Source organism: Ambystoma mexicanum, chromosome 3q (assembly GCF_040938575.1).
Source record: "Ambystoma mexicanum isolate Mex_15411 chromosome 3q, UKY_AmexF1_1, whole genome shotgun sequence".
Taxonomy (NCBI): Eukaryota; Metazoa; Chordata; class Amphibia; order Caudata; family Ambystomatidae; genus Ambystoma; species Ambystoma mexicanum.
The window spans coordinates 1221928669-1221947463 of NC_090926.1; the positions used below are offsets into that span (position 1 = coordinate 1221928669).

General features: G+C 50.5%; 1 protein-coding gene across 1 annotated transcript; it reads left to right on the forward strand.

The window, feature by feature from the left end:
* The first annotated feature begins 6247 nt into the window (after window positions 1–6247).
* On the forward strand, window positions 6248–8879 carry JUNB (JunB proto-oncogene, AP-1 transcription factor subunit). The gene has a single exon (XM_069604126.1). The coding sequence runs from the start codon at window positions 6622–6624 to the stop codon at window positions 7531–7533; it is 912 nt and encodes a 303-aa protein (XP_069460227.1). The 5' UTR covers window positions 6248–6621; the 3' UTR covers window positions 7534–8879.
* The last annotated feature ends 9916 nt before the right edge of the window (window positions 8880–18795 follow it).

The window sequence follows — 18795 nt, forward strand, 5'->3', positions numbered from 1 at the left end:
ACACCCCACTGGGTATCATTGGTCAGCATGCTGGCAGTGACTGCCGGCTGAGTGCCCCGCAGAGTGCCTTGGGTTAGACACCCCACTGGGCATCATTAGGCGGCACGCTGGCAGTGACTGTCGGCTGAGTGCCCCACAGAGTGCCTTGGGTTGGACACCCCACTGGGTATCATTGGGCAGCACCGCTGGCAGTGACTGGCGGCTGGTGGCTGTGAGGGCACCCCAGAGTGCCTTGGGTTGGGCACCCCACTGGGTATCATTGGGCGTCACGCTGGCAGTGACTGGCAGCTGGTGGCTGTGAGGGCACCCCAGAGTGCCTTGGCTTGGACACCCCACTGGGTATCATTGGGCGGCACGCTAGCAGTGACTGGCGGCTGAGTGCCCCACAGAGTGCCTTGGGTTGGACACCCACACTGGGTATCATTGGGCAGCACCGCTGGCAGTGACTTGCGGCTGAGTGCCCTGCAGAGTGCCTTGGGTTGGATACCCCACTGGGTATCATTGGGCAGCACCGCTGGCAGTGACTTGCAGCTGAGTGCCCCACTGAGTGCCTTGGGTTGGATACCCCACTGGGTATCATTGGGCGGCACGCTGGCAGTGACTGGCGGCTGAGTGCCCCACAGAGTGCCTTGGATTTGACACTCCACTGGGTATTATTGGGCGGCACCGCTGACAGTTTGAAGGCACCCCAGAGTGCCTTGGTTTGGACACCCCACTGGGTATCATTGGGCATCACGCTGGCAGTGACTGGCCGCTGAGTGCCCCACTGAGTGCTTTGGGTTGGACATTCGGCAGTACCCCTGCAGTGACTGACAGCTGGTGGCTGTGAGGGCAGCGGAGAGTGCCTTGGGTTGGACACCCCACTGGGTATCATTGGGCGTCACGCTGGCAGTGACTGGCAGCTGAGTGCCCCGCAGATGACTTGGGTTGGACACCCCACTGGGTATCATTGGACAGCGCCGCTGGCAGTGACTGGTGGCTGAGTGCCCCACAGAGTGCCTTGGGTTGGATACTCCACAGGGTATCACTGGGCGGAACCCCTGACAGTGACTGACAGCTGGTGGCTACGAGGGCACCCCAGAGTACCTTGGGTATGACTCCCCACTGGGTATCATTGGGCAGCACCGCTGCCAGTGACTGGCGGCTGAATGCCCCGCAGAGTGCCTCGGGTTGGAGTCCCCACTGGGTATCATTGGACGTCACGCTGGCAGTGACTGGCGGCTGAGTGCCCCACAGAGTGCCTTGGGTTGGACACCCCACTGGCCATCATTGGGCGGCACGCTGGCAGTGGCTGGCGGCTGAGTGCCCCACAGAGTGCCTTGGGTTGGACGCCCCACTGGCTATCATTGGGCGGCACGCTGGCAGTGACTGGCGGCTGAGTGCCCCGCAGAGTGCCTCGGGTTGGAGTCCCCACTGGGTATCATTGGGCGTCACGCTGGCAGTGACTGGCGGCTGAGTGCCCCACAGAGTGCCTTGGGTTGGACACCCCACTGGCCATCATTGGGCGGCACGCTGGCAGTGGCTGGAGGCTGAGTGCCCCACAGAGTGCCTTGGGTTGGACGCCCCACTGGCTATCATTGGGCGGCACGCTGGCAGTGACTGGCGGCTGAGTGCCCCGCAGAGTGCTTCGGGTTGGAGTCCCCACTGGGTATCATTGGGCGTCACGCTGGCAGTGACTGGCGGCTGAGTGCCCCACAGAGTGCCTTGGGTTGGACACCCCACAGGCCATCATTGGGCGTCACGCTGGCAGTGACTGGCGGCTGAGTGCCCCACAGAGTGCCTTGGGTTGGACACCCCACTGGCCATCATTGGGCGGCACGCTGGCAGTGGCTGGCGGCTGAGTGCCCCACAGAGTGCCTTGGGTTTGACGCCCCACTGGGTATTATTGGGCGGCACTGCTGACAGTGACTGGCGGCTGAGTGCCCAGCAGAGTGCCTCGGGTTGGAGTCCCCACTGGGTATCATTGGGCGTCATGCTGGCAGTGACTGGCGGCTGAGTGCCCTGCAGAGTGCCTTGGGTTGGATACCCCACTGGGTATCATTGGGCAGCACCGCTGGCAGTGACTTGCGGCTGAGTGCCCCACTGAGTGCTTTGGGTTGGACACCCCACTGGGCCTCACTGGGCGTCACGCTGGCAGTGACTGGCGGCTGAGTGCCCCGCAGAGTGCCTCGGGTTGGAGTCCCCACTGGGTATCATTGGGCATCACGCTGGCAGTGACTGGCGGCTGAGTGCCCCACAGACTGCCTTGGGGGTTGTACACCCCACTGGGCCTCACTGGGCGTCACGCTGGCAGTGACTGTCGTCTGAGTGCCCCACAGAGTGCCTTGGGTTGGACACCCCACTGGGTATCATTGGGCAGCACTGCTGCCAGTGACTGCCGGCTGAGTGCCCCGCAGAGTGCCTCGGGTTTAACACCCCAGTGGGTATCATTGGGCGGTACGCTGGCAGTGACTGGCAGCTGAGTGCCCCGCAGAGTGCCTCGGGTTGGAGTCCCCACTGGGTATCATTGGGCAGCACCGCTGCCAGTGACTGCCGGCTGAGTGCCCCGCAGAGTGCCTCGGGTTGGAAGTTGCTGCCCAGCGCTGGGGTTTCGGGGCTGGTTCGGCAGGTTCTCTGGGCGGAAGGCTGCCTTGGCTGGGGAGCCAGGCTGCTTTGTTCTGTACAGTCTGCAGTTTCTTGGAAACTTTAAGCGGCACACCTAGGTGTGCTGGTAGGGCTCCGTGTAGACTTGACACGAAGCGGCCCTTGGCAGCAAGCTCGCCTGCTGCATGCCCAGGGAGAAGCAGTACTCCTGGAGGAAGGGTGCACTGCCAACCAGGGACGGGGAGGAAGGGCTGCCCTGGATTGCAAGGGAAATACGACCATTCGTGCATTCAATCTCCCATTCATGGACTGTTTCATTCAGTTGCTGGCCCGTTTGTGTATTCATGTGTGTAAGTAAACATCAGTCCATATCTTGATCTACGCAGGCATGCACTCATTCATGTGTGGAGTGTCATTGGGAGATGCACAGGCCAGGAAATGGCAGCCGGTGGCACTGTGCACCCACAGGGCACCTTGGGGGGTTCACCTCATGGAGTATCACTGGGAGAAACCCCAGGCAGAGAATGGCAGCCAGTGGCACTGTGTCCATGCATGACACCTTGGGTGTCACTGGGAGACACCCCAGGCAGAGAAGGTAGCCGGTGGCACTGTGCCCCTGCAGGGCACCTTGGGGTGGGCACCTCATGGGTATCACTGGGAGACACCCCAGGCAGAGAATGGCAGCCGGGGGAACTGTGCCCCCGCAGGGCGCCTTGGGGTGTTCACCTCATTACGTGTCACTGGGAGACACCCTAGGCAGAGAATGGCAGCCCGTGGCACTGTGCACCCACAGGGCACCTTGGGATGGACACCTCATGGAGCCACTGGGAGACACCCCTGGCAGAGAATGGCAGCCGGGGGCACTGTGCCCCCGCAGGGCGCCTTGGGGTGTTCACCTCATTACGAGTCACTGGGAGACACCCCAGGCAGAGAATGGCAGCCCGTGGCACTGTGCACCCACAGGGCACCTTGGGATGGACACCTCATGGAGCCACTGGGAGAAACCCCAGGCAGAGAATGTCAGCTGGTGGCACTGTGCCCATGCATGACACCTTGGGTGGACACCCCACTGGATGACAATGCACTACACACTCCACTGCCCTGGAGACTCTCGGCCGGCCACCCCTGCCCAAATTTATGAGAACACGGGCGGGGTTTGCTAGCCCCGTTCTAGGATGGTTTGGCTACTATACAGCGGACTGACACCACTCAATACCCATGGAAAGTCCAGATCTGTGCTCCGTCCAGTAGGCTGAGGGGTACCACTAGGTTCCATCCTGTTAACAGTCATCCTCGGCTTATAGATGCTGAACCTGTGAGAGACTACACGCATATCGCTGCAGCAGGTGCATTAACCCCCCGAGCTATTTTACCAGCTTAGAGCCATTTCTCGGTATACAGTGGAAGATATGTAGTTCAGCTGCACCTGGAAGAGCCACGCCCTCCCGCCCATGCAAAGAGCCACGCCCTCCCGCCCATGCAAAGAGCTCCCGGAAGCGTGATAAGGAGTTCAGGGCACCTGGCCAGCATGTGTAACTGGCTCCCCTTATCCGGCACACTTTATCTGACACTCCTTAGCTGGCACAAACAGGAGCAAGAAGGCGAAGGTCAGCAAGGCCATCCGCGCCCACGGGTGCCAGTCTGAGCTCCTGTGTGGCAGGCCACGGGAAATGCCACCAAAACTGCGACCCCCACATGGGCTTAAACCCCAGCATTTCATGCCGACCTATCGTCAGTCTCCATAGCCCCACCCTAAGGTGACCAGATGAGTCCATGTCACTGCCCCTGGGCTTTTTGTTTACACATCATTGGTATTAAGTGCAAAAGTCCAATTTCTTCAATTGAGCTTACCCAGGACTGCAACCCCCAGAATGCATTTATTTGTTACCTGAATAAAGGCGCTTGCTCGAGCCTAGTGAGCCCCTCCTCTACTATGTTTTACCATCATCACTATTCACAGCCTCCCTTTGATGCAAGTTCACCATCGTGTTCTTATGCCGCCCTTCCCCAATAACCTGCTAGTGTTATGATGGGGTCCAAACGCAACCAAACGTTAGTAAACCACAAATTCCGGGCGATAGGATTTTGCTATAATCCATCATGGAGGCGAGTGAGATTTCAAAGGTCTCTCCTCCAGAATCGTCATTGAATCCATGTGGGTAAGTAACCCATTTGTTTTCATCCAACCATCGGGCATTAACAGAATATGATAACGCAATATTTGATTCCATGTAACGCTTGGTAAGCCATTTTCTGTCGTTTTGCAACACTGTAAGAAACAGTTTTCCTGCTACATAATGTATTGATCTTCAGCAGCACCCACATAACGCACTGATCTGCCCAACGCTGGATGAATGCACCCCCGCCTCCCTTTCCCATAGGGATCACGGTTCCATCTGCCCCGCCCGTTAATACACTGGGGTCAGAGGCCCCTGTCGTTACTGCATATGCCATGGGCTGAAATGACAGACAGACTCTGGGATATCTGGTTTAATTTGAACAATTAACATGCAGATGTGCGGGCTGTACTACACTGTACAACGAGATACAAATATAAAACAGTCAAATAAGAAGTATCTTGGCAGAGTGGTCATTTGGCCTCGCTTGCCGGGCTGGACCGGCCTTTTCTATGGCATTCGTGTGATGAGGCGGGGTCTGATTTCTAGACTCACCCTTTGCCTTGAAGTGTGATGCGGCAGGTAGTTTGCTACTTGGCCCATTCTTGACGGGGGCCACTGTTGGCTATCATGTCATGTTCTCTGCTGTGCGAGGGACCTTGGGCTACCACCGGTACTGTCCTTGTACGCGTTATCTTTAAATCGTGAGAGGGTGGTTTGCTTTTCGTAGTGGTTTATTCTACAGTTCTGAAATATGATCAGTTCAGTAAAAAGCCAGTTTTTTTATGTTTTCCAAATTGCTGGATTGGCATAAAGGGGTTGGGGGAGGGGACTATTGATGGTCACAATTTGTATTTTGTATTTCATTTATTTGTATTGCGCACCTGGCCCAAGGGCATCTGGGCGCATTTCTTTGGGAGGGGTAACAAAGGAGGTACATAAACTAAGTGGCATTGAACAATATCTGTCACAAAGAGAACGAGGTCATTTCGGATTTGGGGGCTCTGGTGGTGGACTCTAGCCTTGCCCTTTTCGGTAGTGGGTGGCAAGTGGGTAGGTCTTGCTTGCGTTCTGTGTGGGGCTGCCAGTGCGGGTACACACCACACGGCCTATTCTCTAGCATGTGGGTGGCTGTCGGGGGCTCTACTACAGTGGGAAGGAGTGACGGGGTTGACAGCCTGTCCCCTGGTGTTTTGCGGAGGTGCTGCTGCGTTGGCTATTCACAGCACTGTCCATGTTCTCTGTCTATGTGGTTGCCGTGGCACGCCGAGCTCCCCTTCCAAGTCTCTCCCCCCCTTCCAAGTCTCTCCCCCCCTCTTCCCCTTGGCTATGTTTACCAGGAGCGCACGAGCTTCCCGGCACAGACGTCACTCCCCCACGCCTTCTTCCCGCCCACCTCCACATTTCCCATTGGGTGGACGCGAAGGGCGCGCGTGCTGGAGGAGGAACATCCCAGCCAATGAGCGCCAGGGGCGCGCGCTTCCGTTGCTGGACGAGGGGATGGGGCGGGAGGGGCGCGGCCTGTTCGGACGTTGGGCTATATAAAGCGCGCGCCGATTTCAACACACAACTGCCAACATCGGTGTCTGAGCGGGAAGCTGCGGCTGGCGCTGTCACAGGGAGCCGTGCGCTGAGGCAAAACGTGTTCGCAGACACCACGAGCTCTCCAGGCGAAGACTGCCGGCTCACCCAAGGCTGCTGCCTGCACAATATAGAAGATTCGCATCTGCATTCCCAGGCCTTTTCTACCTGAGTCTTAGCCTGTCAGCACCATCTCCTGGTTGCAGTCTCAGAAGTCTGCTGCTTGTGTCTTCTTGAGAGGAATCCTCTCCATCTATAGAGCCCTTGGCATTCACCCTGTGAGTGACTTTACAGCCCAAGTCTGTTCTACTCCGGGTGCCACAGCCGGGCCGGCCCATCCATGTGCACCAAGATGGAGCAGCCCTTCTATCATGATGACTCATTCCTGCCTGGCTATGGCCGCAGCTCTGAACCTGTTCCCTCGGACCTGAAACTCCTGAAGGCCGGCTTGGCCCTTAACCTCACTGACCCATACAGAGGTAACGGGCTCAAGGCCCACCGTGGCGGTGAAGCAGAGGGCATGGGCTACTTTGGCTCGGACAGTGGTGCAGCGGCCTCACTGAAGCTGGCCTCGCCCGAGTTGGAGCGCCTCATCATCCAGAATGGCAGCGGTGGGGTCATCACCAGCCCTGGCCCCGGTCAGTACTTCTACACTCGAGGTGTGACAGAGGAGCAAGAAGGATTTGCTGATGGCTTTGTGAAGGCCTTGGACGACCTGCACAAGATGAACCACATGACAGCACCACCCAACGTGTCTATTGGTGGGAGCCACTTCAGTATGCCTCAGCCGCAGGAGCCACCTCCAGTCTATGCAAACTTGGGGGGCTTCCACACTCCTGCTCCCGGTGTGTCAAGTTACCCCACGGCTACCATCAGCTATCTTCCTCAACCCCACTACTCCACCTCGGCTTTCAAGGAAGAACCACAGACTGTGCCGGACAGCCTTCGTGGCCACGACTGCCCCAGCAGCAGCCCACCTGTCTCTCCTATCAACCTAGAAGACCAAGAGCGCATTAAGGTGGAGCGCAAACGGCTGCGCAACAGGCTGGCAGCTACCAAGTGCCGCAAGCGCAAGCTGGAGCGCATCGCCCGACTGGAGGACAAGGTGAGGGCCCTGAAGAATGAGAACAGTGGTCTGCAGAGTGCTGCTGGACTGCTGCGTGAACAGGTGGGCCAGCTGAAGCACAAGGTACTGAGTCATGTACAGAGTGGCTGCCAGCTACTGCTCTCTGCCAAGATGCAGCCCTTTTGAAATGTGCCGTGCAGCGGATAGGTAAAGCAGCGCCCCTCACCGGGGGTGATGGGCAGGTGACTTGAGGCATCACACCCTCTGCCAGGGTGGACAGGTGCCCTCGGTCTTCCTAGTCCATGGAAGACTGAGCACTTGGTTTAAGGGGCAACTCAAGCAACCCCTGGCCACTCTCCTTGGCACAACAACGACCATATGAGCCCAGCAGTCTTCGAAGTGGCTGAGCACGTGAGTTGTGGGCAGGATCTCGCAACAAACACCAGCTGGACACTTGAGTCAAGGGGGAGTGGGTGGGGTTCTGACAATGGCCGGGGCAAGAGTATCGAATTCACTGAGCATAAGTCTTTAGTGGCAAGAATCCAATTGCGGCCACCAACTCCTGTTGCACTGACTGAGTTCATTCAGAAGACACTTGGCGCTTGGGTCACTCCAGCCCTGCCAAGTTCGGACACTTGATTGCATGGGGCATGCGCCCAACATCAGCAGCTGCATTTCTCCCTCGTGGGGAGGGGGAAACTGTAATTCACTGATTCTGTAGACTGGGCTCCCTCTACCTCTTGTCATGATGGGACTAAGCACTTGATATGAAATGATGTGGGTATTGTGACTCCCATAATGGTCGTCTACACCTCCCCCCATGAAAGAAACTGCACACACCCCGGCCATTGAAATAAGGTTGGAAGACCTAGCACTGGGGAAGTGGGCAAAGGACAGATAGCGCAGCTGGAAAGTCCCCTTGGCCGTGACACTGAGCGCAGAAGAGAACTGTCACATTTCTAAGAACTAAAGCGAAAGAACACTGAAAGAATCGAGAGACACATTTATTTATTGTTCTGCTGCAACGACCTGTTCAGGTCCTGGAAGAACAGGGGTCTTAACTCGGACTGGACTGCACTTGTGTTCTTAAGTTTACAAATAGGAGCCGCTCGCACTCCTTGGTATGTGTGTGTTTGTATACATTGTATGTTCTCTGCTGGCACCAGAAGACGTTCTTTTAAGTATAATATTAAATGTATATTGAAAAAGAGGTCTATTTAAAGGAATTCTGCATTAGCTGGAAGATGCGGTTCCAGGTACTTTTGTGTTGAGTCGGGAAGAGACACTGTAAAAAAACAGGAACTCGTTTTTATAGGGACCATGCTCTTGTTTTATTGTTGAAAGACACTGCATTTCTAAAATGACATGTCAGAAAATGAACAAACTTGCAGAACACTCCAGGTTCCCCTCAGCCAGAGCTATGAGGGCTGTGTCTTTACATGTGTTTCCTCTGAACTGTTAATGTTATTTTGTCCATAAACATTTTTGATGACTTGTGAATATTTAAGTAAAATCTGAAGATTTTTTATATATCCAGGCCTCCGTGTTTTCTTCTTTTTTTAATTAATACAACGTGTGGCGGTCGTGGGTGGTGGCTACTGCATGTGAGGTTCTTGGGCTATTCAGTTGCAGATAATGCTTCAGAGATCATCGAGTTGAGTGGAAGTTAATATCCCTGTTCTGGACGTGACGACGTCGCTGATGCCCGAGGTCTACTCTGGAGGAATATCGGTGGATTTGAGCGGGAAACTGAATTTGAAATCCCACATAAGGCTTTGCAGCAAACACTTGTGGTGCGGTAGATCGCATTCAACAACTGCTCCTAATTGTGATGCACGTTCCCCAGGAAAGGCCACTTAGTACAGTATTTGTATAGCACACTGAACCCAAGGGTATCTGGGTGCATTTCTTACAGTACAAGTATTGCAAATTATATACAATCAAGACAATGGGCACATCATTACATAATTACATTAAAGCCAGTAGGGATTTCCTTGGTGGGAGAGTTGTTCTGGATAAAATGCCAGGCCTTTGCAAAAGGAACATGGCATGGGGGATTAAAGTGTGTGGATCAAAACCGGTCGTAAGAGTTCAGGGTAATCCATTGGGTTATGATACAGTACTGAGGAATCGAGGCCTATGAAGGGCGCAGAGGGGTCGATATAGGGAATATAACATTTTGGAAGCCAATAAGGATTAAAGGTTGACGATACGGATACTAGACGCCATTGCTGCCTGGCTTTTTGGCACTACATATAAAGGGAGAGAATCACGCCTTCGACGTCACAGGGTGATTTAGAGGTGAGATGCCAAATCTATAAACCATACCACCACACAGACATGCTTATTTGGCTCATTCCATTCTGGTGATGGAACTCCAATTCTGTTTTTTTTTACTTTCCATTCTTGGTGTTGTAGCCCTATATTTATAATGGGGGCTATACAGGACTTCAAGGCCCAGAATGCAACGGAAAAAACATATATGGACTTACCTCTGAATGCAATGAATGGGCTTTGTTACTTGTGCATCACATGGCATTTACGGGTGTGGCAAATAATGACCCAAGTAAATACGTTGGATACACGATGTATGTAACCTAAGTCTAAGTAATCTTGTACCCGCTGCGCCCGACTACCCCAGGGTTTGGAGCGCATTATCAAATAATAAATAGAAACAAAATATTGCAATTGAGATGGGCTAAAAGGGGGCGTCATTGTGACATTGTCACTGTATTAGAGAACAGACAGGTTAATACCACGTGCATTATTATTCGATATGGATGGAGTTGGCCTTACCTATGGGCCGAGGTGAGCGTGAGTGGAGGTTAAAGACGGAATGCACGCGTTCCCGGGCCCGTTTAAGCACACCACTGTTTCTTTAAGTGACGCGTGCAGTAAAGCACAGAGCGCGCGTCACTCAAGAGGGTGGGCGCGTCGCGCTGTTGCTCTCGAACGCGCCCCGACGTCACGCACACTCAAGATGGGAGGCGTGGCTTGCCGGGAAGCTCCTGCGGGCGCGCGCGCTCGGGAGGGTGCTTTCCCGCATGACGCAGCAGGCGTGCGCACGCCCGCCCGCGGGAAGCTGTCCATATATGGTCCTTTCCTGCTCTGTGACGCGCCGCGCCTTCTTCCGGGAATTCCCGCCCACGCGTCCTGGAAGAGGGGCGAGAGCGGGAGGGAAAGCGGTGGTAGCAACCAACGCACCACATACGGGGCAGCAGGGATGCTGGGCAGCTAGACGCGGTAACGCGGTGAAACAGGAGGGGCAACGCCACCCCTGGCAATAATAATGCGGTTAACACACATGATACAGTGGGATAGTCGCCCGTTATTATTCTGTTCATAGTTTACAATAACGGTGTGCTGAACGCGAATACTATAATAATAATATAATATTCCCTTTTATTCTCTGAAGTGTGAGTCTGATGCTCTAGCGAGTGACCTTTGCAAATGTGGAGCAGTGGCCCAGGGCCAAAGGTGTGAGACTCGCTTCCATTGAGCAAAATGGACAACATGTGGGTATACCCGGGAGTGAACATCAATTTTGACATTGGAAGGAAGTGTGTTTTATGAGGGGGTGATAGAAAATGTTGGACATTATAATATTCAGGGCTTTAAGTGCGTCGGGGCAGAACATCAGCAGGCCCAGAAATAATATGGTTGTAAGTCTGAGTGAGCCCTACCAGAGCCCCTAATGTCCTGCGGCAGACCTGGCCGCTAGATAACAAGACTTTTTTTTTTTCTAAAGCCTTAAGCACTCTCATGGGCAAGCCCTTCAAGCTTCAGAAAAAAAAAGTTTTTCCCTATAATGGCGGTGCCGGCACCTTTTGTAGGGTAACAGTCCAAAAATCCAATACATGCAAGTCACCAACAGTGCACAGGAACATTAATTCTTTCATTAATTGAAAGCCTTGCTATTCAAACTGCCATGCCACAATGAAAACATGTCCAACTGGCTGCACAATGTAGACCAGTCTAGACACGTAATAACATATTACAGTAAAGCATGCCAGGCCACATTTAGACATACCTAGACTGGTTGCACCAAAATGGCAGTCGAAGCAATACCACTTATCATGGTTGTTTTATCACAGATGCCCAGAAAAATATACAATGCCACAGTAAGAAACGGCGAGACTGGCAGCAACCAAATGCCACTCTAGCCAGGTAATTACACTTAGCAGAACTGCTTTATCAGAGATGCCCAGTTAAAGAACGTCAAGCCAAACTAAGAAATGACTAGACTGGCTGCACCAAAATGCCTCTAGCCACTAATACCACATATGCCTGCTTAGCCTGGGTTTGGATTCCCATTGCGATTTATCCCACAATCCCTGCCCCCCACACATCCCCTCTCCCTCCAACCCCCTGCTCCAACACCCAAAATCAGCACATCGTCCCAGAATTACCTCCCTCTTCCTTGTCGCAGTGCTGACGTATGAAGCACCTTCCCTCATAGGTAAGTACAAGGACGAGGAAGAGTGGGGCTAGAAGTAATGATGATTACAGGTAACTAAACCAGGCATTACCTTCATGTCTCGCTACCTCATCCCAGTACTTGTGTATGATGCAAAGTGCCTCATACACAAGTACTAGGATGAGGAAGAATCAGGATACGAGTAATGAAGATTACCAATAAGTAACCATGGCATTAAACACAAACAGTGGCACAACACCATGGATCTGACTGGGCTTCAGTCCTCTGCCTGACATTTTGGGCTATGTTGACCCTACCTGGTTGACATACAATGCCGTTGCCAGACACCTGTGTTTCGTCGTTAAGGCCCATAAAATAATAACGTAAAGCATTTCACTGTTCGTTTTTAGGCAGTTGAAATTGTGATGTGGGTTTAGTACTTGCATGCCAGGGTAGGGACTTGAAGGGTGGAGAGGGGGCAGGAGACCGCTCATTCTCACAGCAGTCCATAAGTGGATGCTTTCAGACTTAAAGGAGAGCGTTAACTGCTTGTAACATTGAAGCTGCACTAGAATAGTCTCATTTGAATGCGTAAAGAAGCGAAATGCTCCCACACAAATACGTTTGCTCATCCCACACCGCTCGTGAAGTTAGCACCACTCCCAACATTTGAAGGGTTAGCAGTCTCCAGAAATGTAGGTTTTGTTGAGCCCCTGAACACAACCAACACACCATTCACCATACACATACATATACATGCACACACATCCAGCCACCCATACATTTAAGTATGTGCACTTTCACCATACAGGCACACCCAGGCAGCCACCCGTACATTTAAGTGTACACCCTTTCAGCATACAGACACCCAGGCAGCCACCCATACATTTAAGTATGCACCTTTTCACCATACACTCACACACCCAGCCACCCAAACATTTGAGTGTGCACACTTTCACCATACACTCACATAGGCATACCCAGGCAGCATTATGCACTCACTCATTAATGCACATTACTTTATATACATACATATACACATACTTAAATGCACGTACACACACCTTTAATCCGTTGGTCCAGGGAACGAGACCTTCAGCTCCCTGCAGTAGCCAGGAATGCCTGTTGCTGTCCTCTGCAGAGGATCGGGAGGCTCCGGTGTCATGGGGTGGAGGGGAGTCCCATTACTTCAAAAAGAAATGGTTTCTTTTTGAAGTCCCTCTGACTTCATAAAGAAATGTGTTCCGTTAAAGGACCAAACCAGAACAGAAATCATTCTTTTGTGAAGGCAGAGTGACTTCTATGAGTGTGGCGGTCCGGAAACAAGGGTGCTGTTTCCGGACCGCCACACTCATAGTCTGCCTGCTGGGGCTGCTGCGCCCGACAGGTCTGACCCTGGCAGGCGCAGCAGCCTCAGTAGGCAGACTCATCACAGAAGCACCGGCACCGCTAGTGACAGTGCCAGTGCTTCTGTGAACCAACAGGGACTAACATTTTCCAGCATCTAGCTTCCCCATCCGCCGGTACTTGTAATGTCCCAGTAGCACTGGGAAGCTAGATACACAACCTCGTAATGAGGCCCTTTTTCTTTTTGAATTCATAGGGCTCCCCATGCCTTGGAGGCCACTAGCCTTTAGGCTTCCACGTCATGAGGTGGGGGAGCCCTCGGACTTCATAAAGAAATAGAATCATTTTTTGTCACTCTTCCTTCATAACGAAATTATTTCTGTAAAAAAATCAATATGAAGGCAGAGTACTCCAAAAAGAAACGTGAATTTTTTGTTTTAAAATAAATTGAAAAAAAAAGATCTTTTCTAGGCTGAGGGGCGCCACCCAGGACATGGACAGGGCCCCCCTCACCACAGGGGGTATGGGGGCCCCAGTTACGCCAGTGCTTTAACTAAGAGATGCAGCAGTGATCAGGCTCGGACTGGCCTATAGGGCACTAGGCCCATGGCCGAACCAAAAATGCAAAATGCTGGTGTGGGCTACTTTTGTTTGCCAATGTGGTTCAGTTTGATGAGTTACTTCACTATGCGGCTAATAGTTTTGACCAGTGTTGTTGAAGAAATATTCTTTAAAATGCACAATTTGCATCCCATTCGTTCAAAAAACTCCCCCGCGGGTACTATTCAAACAGTGTCGCAAAAGGAATGAATAGCCATTTGCATCTGTGGGCCACTTTTTCATTGGTGTCTGAGACAATATTATGTCCCAGCCCGACCCTGGCAATGTTGTGGGGAGTGACAAACTTTTGGACTGGAAAGGCGCTGGTTGGATTTGATAGTCCAGTATTTGTTTGTAGGCAGTTTGCACAAAAAATTAGATGGTCCAGGTTGTTGGTGTGTTAAACATGAGATTTTTAGGTTTATTCCTTGTTATAATCAGCACCAATGAAAGACATCATTGGATGTAAATGTAATATTCATAACATGATGATATGTTACACAGCCGACGCGCGTTTCAACCTAAGTCTTTTTCAAGGCCAATTGGGTTTGGTGGTTGAGTTTCCAGGTGGAATGGGCTGGTCCTCCCAAGTGTGGGTGCCAGAGGGCATTGCCGAACCCGGCCAAGTACGGCTATTCAGCCCTCTGGCACCCACACTTGGGAGGACCATCCCATTCCACCTGGAAACTCAACCACCAAACCCAATTGGCCTTGAAAAAGACTTAGGTTGAAACGCGCGTCGGCTGTGTAACATATCATCATGTTATGAATATTACATTTACATCCAATGATGTCTTTCATTGGTGCTGATTATAACAAGGAATAAACCTAAAAATCTCATGTTTAACACACCAACAACCTGGACCATCTAATTTTTTGTGCAAACTGCCTACAAACAAATACTGGACTATCAAATCCAACCAGCGCCTTTCCAGTCCAAAAGTTTGTCACTCCCCACAATTTTTCTAGACAGTAGGAACCTCGGAGTTGGTTCCTTGACAAACTATGACTCTGGCTGCAGGTCTAATTCAACTAACAACCGAATAAAGGGTGCGCAGGAGAGAGGGAGTCCCGCCACAAACTCCACTCTTCCAAAAAACGACCCTGGCAATGATTACTGCATCTCTTAGCTAAAGGCAGGCCTGGCGAGGGCCTGTGCCACCATTAAGGCCAAAAACATGTGGCTACTGTCCCCTGCCAGGAATTCCTTTGGTTAATAGATGCAGATATCGGCACCCTGGGTGCTGGTCTCTTAAAAAGGGCTGCCTGGCAGAGTGCCTATAGCCCGCTAAGCTAGGCTTGTCAAGGGTGCATGGACTAACGACGCCCGTTAGGCCATGCCCCTTGATGAGCCCCAGCTCATTTTGCTGTGCCACACAAGGCACTGATAATATTCATAGGCCCACAAAATCAGGGGTATCCCTCTTAAATGCAGTGGTATATCCAGACTCTTTTGACTGAGGTGGCCCAAGTGGGGCACTGACTTATGCTGGAGTGGCATGAAGTACCAGCGCACACACACATAATGATCACAGTTTAGGATAATGGTTTGGCACCTGGGATGGCCAAGCAGATTCCAAGGGTAGCATGTGCCACGCCAGGCCACTGCTTGAATGAGGAATATTGGCACCTGTTCTAATGAGTGAGACTATCGCCTAACAAGACTGCACTCAGTGACACTGCTGTTTGGTGTGAGGCTCACACCGAATGAGTGAGAATGTGCCACACTGATATGCTGTGGCCTGAAATTCACATGTCATTGAGACTGTGCTCTAAGGCTGTGCCCCAGTTATGCAGTCCTCTGACACATCTCAGAGACCACCCATTTCTGTTTTTTTGCCTTTCGATTCTGAGATTTGTGGTATTTTCTTTCTCATTCAAAATGTATTAAAACTATAAATACCAGAATTCCAAGCATTAACAGGACTGGATGTCCTCCTCACACATGACCCCGGGGGATCTTGAGAGCTCTGAATATCTGTTTTGTTTCCAAAAATAAAATGACTATATCTGTGCAACCCCCTTGTATGCAACCTTAGCATGTCCTGAGTGTTTTCTCCTTGTTAAATGTGGTGCATTATTTGTAATGCACAATTGGGAAAGAGGAATTTGTAAGAACATAGTATGTCTTGAAAGTCCCTTTACAGGGGCAGTGGGATCCCAACCAAGAAAAGTATTACAAATCTGTTGCAAGTGGTTCATATGAACACACATTTGGTCCGTTATATCGGTGAGAAGTTCCTGGGATGGGAACCACTTTACAGAGGCGATGGGTTTGAGGAAAAATGATGCATTGTACAGTTCATTGGGCTGTCGCCTGAGGCGGCCAAGTGTTGGAGGTCACTAAGCCTTATTAACAACATGGGTAAGAAAATATCTCACCATATTTCATTTGTAGAACCATAGTTTTATTTTATTTTATTATATCTCTTGCACAAAAAATTACTCTCACTATTTAGAACCCATCTCTAAAGATTCACATAATCACTTACAGTGAATAATAAATGAAGGACACATAAGAAAAGGTAGAAAAGAAAATTCCTCCACCACATATACCCAATATGTGACTTTTATCAACAATAAACACAATCTCAAAAAATGAACTAAATTATAAAAAGCTACCTGCACCACTGCAAGTTCTTAACGGAACTTATATAATCAGTTCTCATGTTCCAGATCTGGAATGTTTCTGTCATTCTGCCCACAGTGCTGACATTCTTCAGGTATTTCAAACTTAGCATGGTTCATAGATATGGCAGACATCTGTTGTCCATCATAGATACTTCGTCCACGTTTCCATTAGATTTCACTGGACATTCAATAGCATTTTAATGTTATCCACATATCTTATAGTTCTTCTTTCATGTGAACAGACATTTTCATTGAGACGTGACACCAAAAAGATTCTCTTTATCCTAGTTTGACCTGCTGTCCACAATTTGGCCCTCTACATTGTTCACAAGGCTGTCTGGAGCCGGGGATCGCACTACAACCAACTCTCTCTTCCTGAACATCTTCCTCCTCAAGCCCTTCGCTCAGCTACCTCTAACCCTCTGATGGTCAATGCTTCTGCAGGCAGAGAGTTGGAGGTAGATCTCTCTCCTCTGTAGGGCCCACCTCTGCAAAGGCCTCCCTGCCCCTCTCAAACTCGAGCAGGACCACCTCAGGTTCCGGAAGCAGCTCAAGACCTTCCTTTTCGCGTCTGCTTGCTCTCCCTGCTGACCATCTGTCTGCATCGCTAGCTGGTCGACTTGCTACCCTCTGAACTCATCGGCCACCAGGCTTCCTCCACGGCCTGCAAGCACCTGCACTGCCTCTGTGCACTTAAGGGCTGTATCTGTAACCCCACAGCCCCCCCATTTGTGCACTTACCATAGCTGGCTCACCCGGCTACACTTTCTCAGAGCATTTGGTGCCCTCACTGCACTTCCCTTTCTCCTTCCCCCCTTGCACTTCTCTCCCCCCAGCCTGCACTTGCACGATCTGAATGACACAACGCCTAGTAAGAGCATGGTTTCATCCTCCCTGCGTGTTGTGTTGTCGTGCCTAGAAACATTTGTGTACAGGCGCATCATAAATGACTCATCATATCATGGTAAGATCAGTTCACTTACTCAGTGTCTTCGTTATATCAATTTGTCCACTATATTTAATGAGCCATTGCTCCAGAAATTGCAAGGTAGAATTACTGCAATTGTACCAGCCTCTTAAATAAGTTCTCAGAGGTGCACATGTATAACCTGTTCACACTAGGTTAATACTTCCAGTTTAAACAGTGAAGGACCAAAAGTGTCTACATCACCAGGTCATCAATTTAGGTCAGACCATGAACTACAGCAGCAGACATTTGACCGGGCAGAATGAACACTCCAACATTAGGATCAAACTAGGATCAAGAGAATCCTTTTGGTGTCAAGCCTTAATGAAAACGTTAATTGACATGACATTGCCGAATTAACGAGAAACAGAGGATTCCACAGTTTTATATCCTCCCGTAAGTAAGGATACGTATACAATTGGAAGTACGTAAACAATTGGAAAAACCACCAAGAAGACTGACCATTTCTGGGATCAACTCAGTCCTAAAACCACTCTCGAAATTCACAGATGCCTACCCAAGACCTTTAGTGATGCAGATGAAATTGTATGTACAAGATACAACGGCAGTGATTCGGTTGGTTGAAGGGTTACAGTTTGACGCCACGAAAGTAAGACTGGGGAGCCCGGATATCTCATTATACACCATGATACCACAGGAAAAAACTTTGCTGGTGTTGGAAACATTGCTCTATTTTAACCATATTCCTAATAGGACATCCAACCTTTTTGTCCTTTAGTGCGCTGAAATTAAACTCGCTGAGAATTACTTAATGTTTCTTGAAAACGTCTACCACCAAATATATGGTACTGCAATGGGCACCACAGTGGCTCACAGTGTGGCTAACCTGTATTTTGAAATGCTGGAGGAAACCAAAATGTATGCTGCACTAATCCTTTTCAGAACAAGATAAAAGTCTGAAGATGCTACATCGATTATGTTTTCCTAATCTGGTCAGGTAATAACAATGAAGAAATTAATGAGTTTGTTACATGGCTTCATAACCAAGACAGGTTTTTACAATTCACTATGTCGTGTGACAGTCTACAAATGCATTTCCTGGACTTAACTATCAATGCAGTGGTGGACACCAATGAATTGGCAGTGAAACCCTACCATAAACGACTGAAATACACTCTTTACTTACATTTGGCAGTTTTCATGCACAACATGTGTATTTATTTATTTATTTATTTGTATAGCGCTGCAGCCCGCAGGCATCAGAGCGCGTTCCATATAGACAGGGACATAGTGACGGGACAACAAATAGGTGTGTGTGGTTCAGATGTTTTAGTGTTAGAATTAGCAGTGGTATATTTGAATAAGAAGGTTTTCAATTTTATTTTTTAAGCGTAGCAAGTTTATTTCGGTTCTTAGTGTCTCAGGTAGTGTGTTCCATTTTGCTATTGCTGTAGTTGAGAATGCCCTACCTAGGCCATTAGTGTTTTTTTGATAGCTTTGCCTGTCCTTTATTCATCTATCTGAG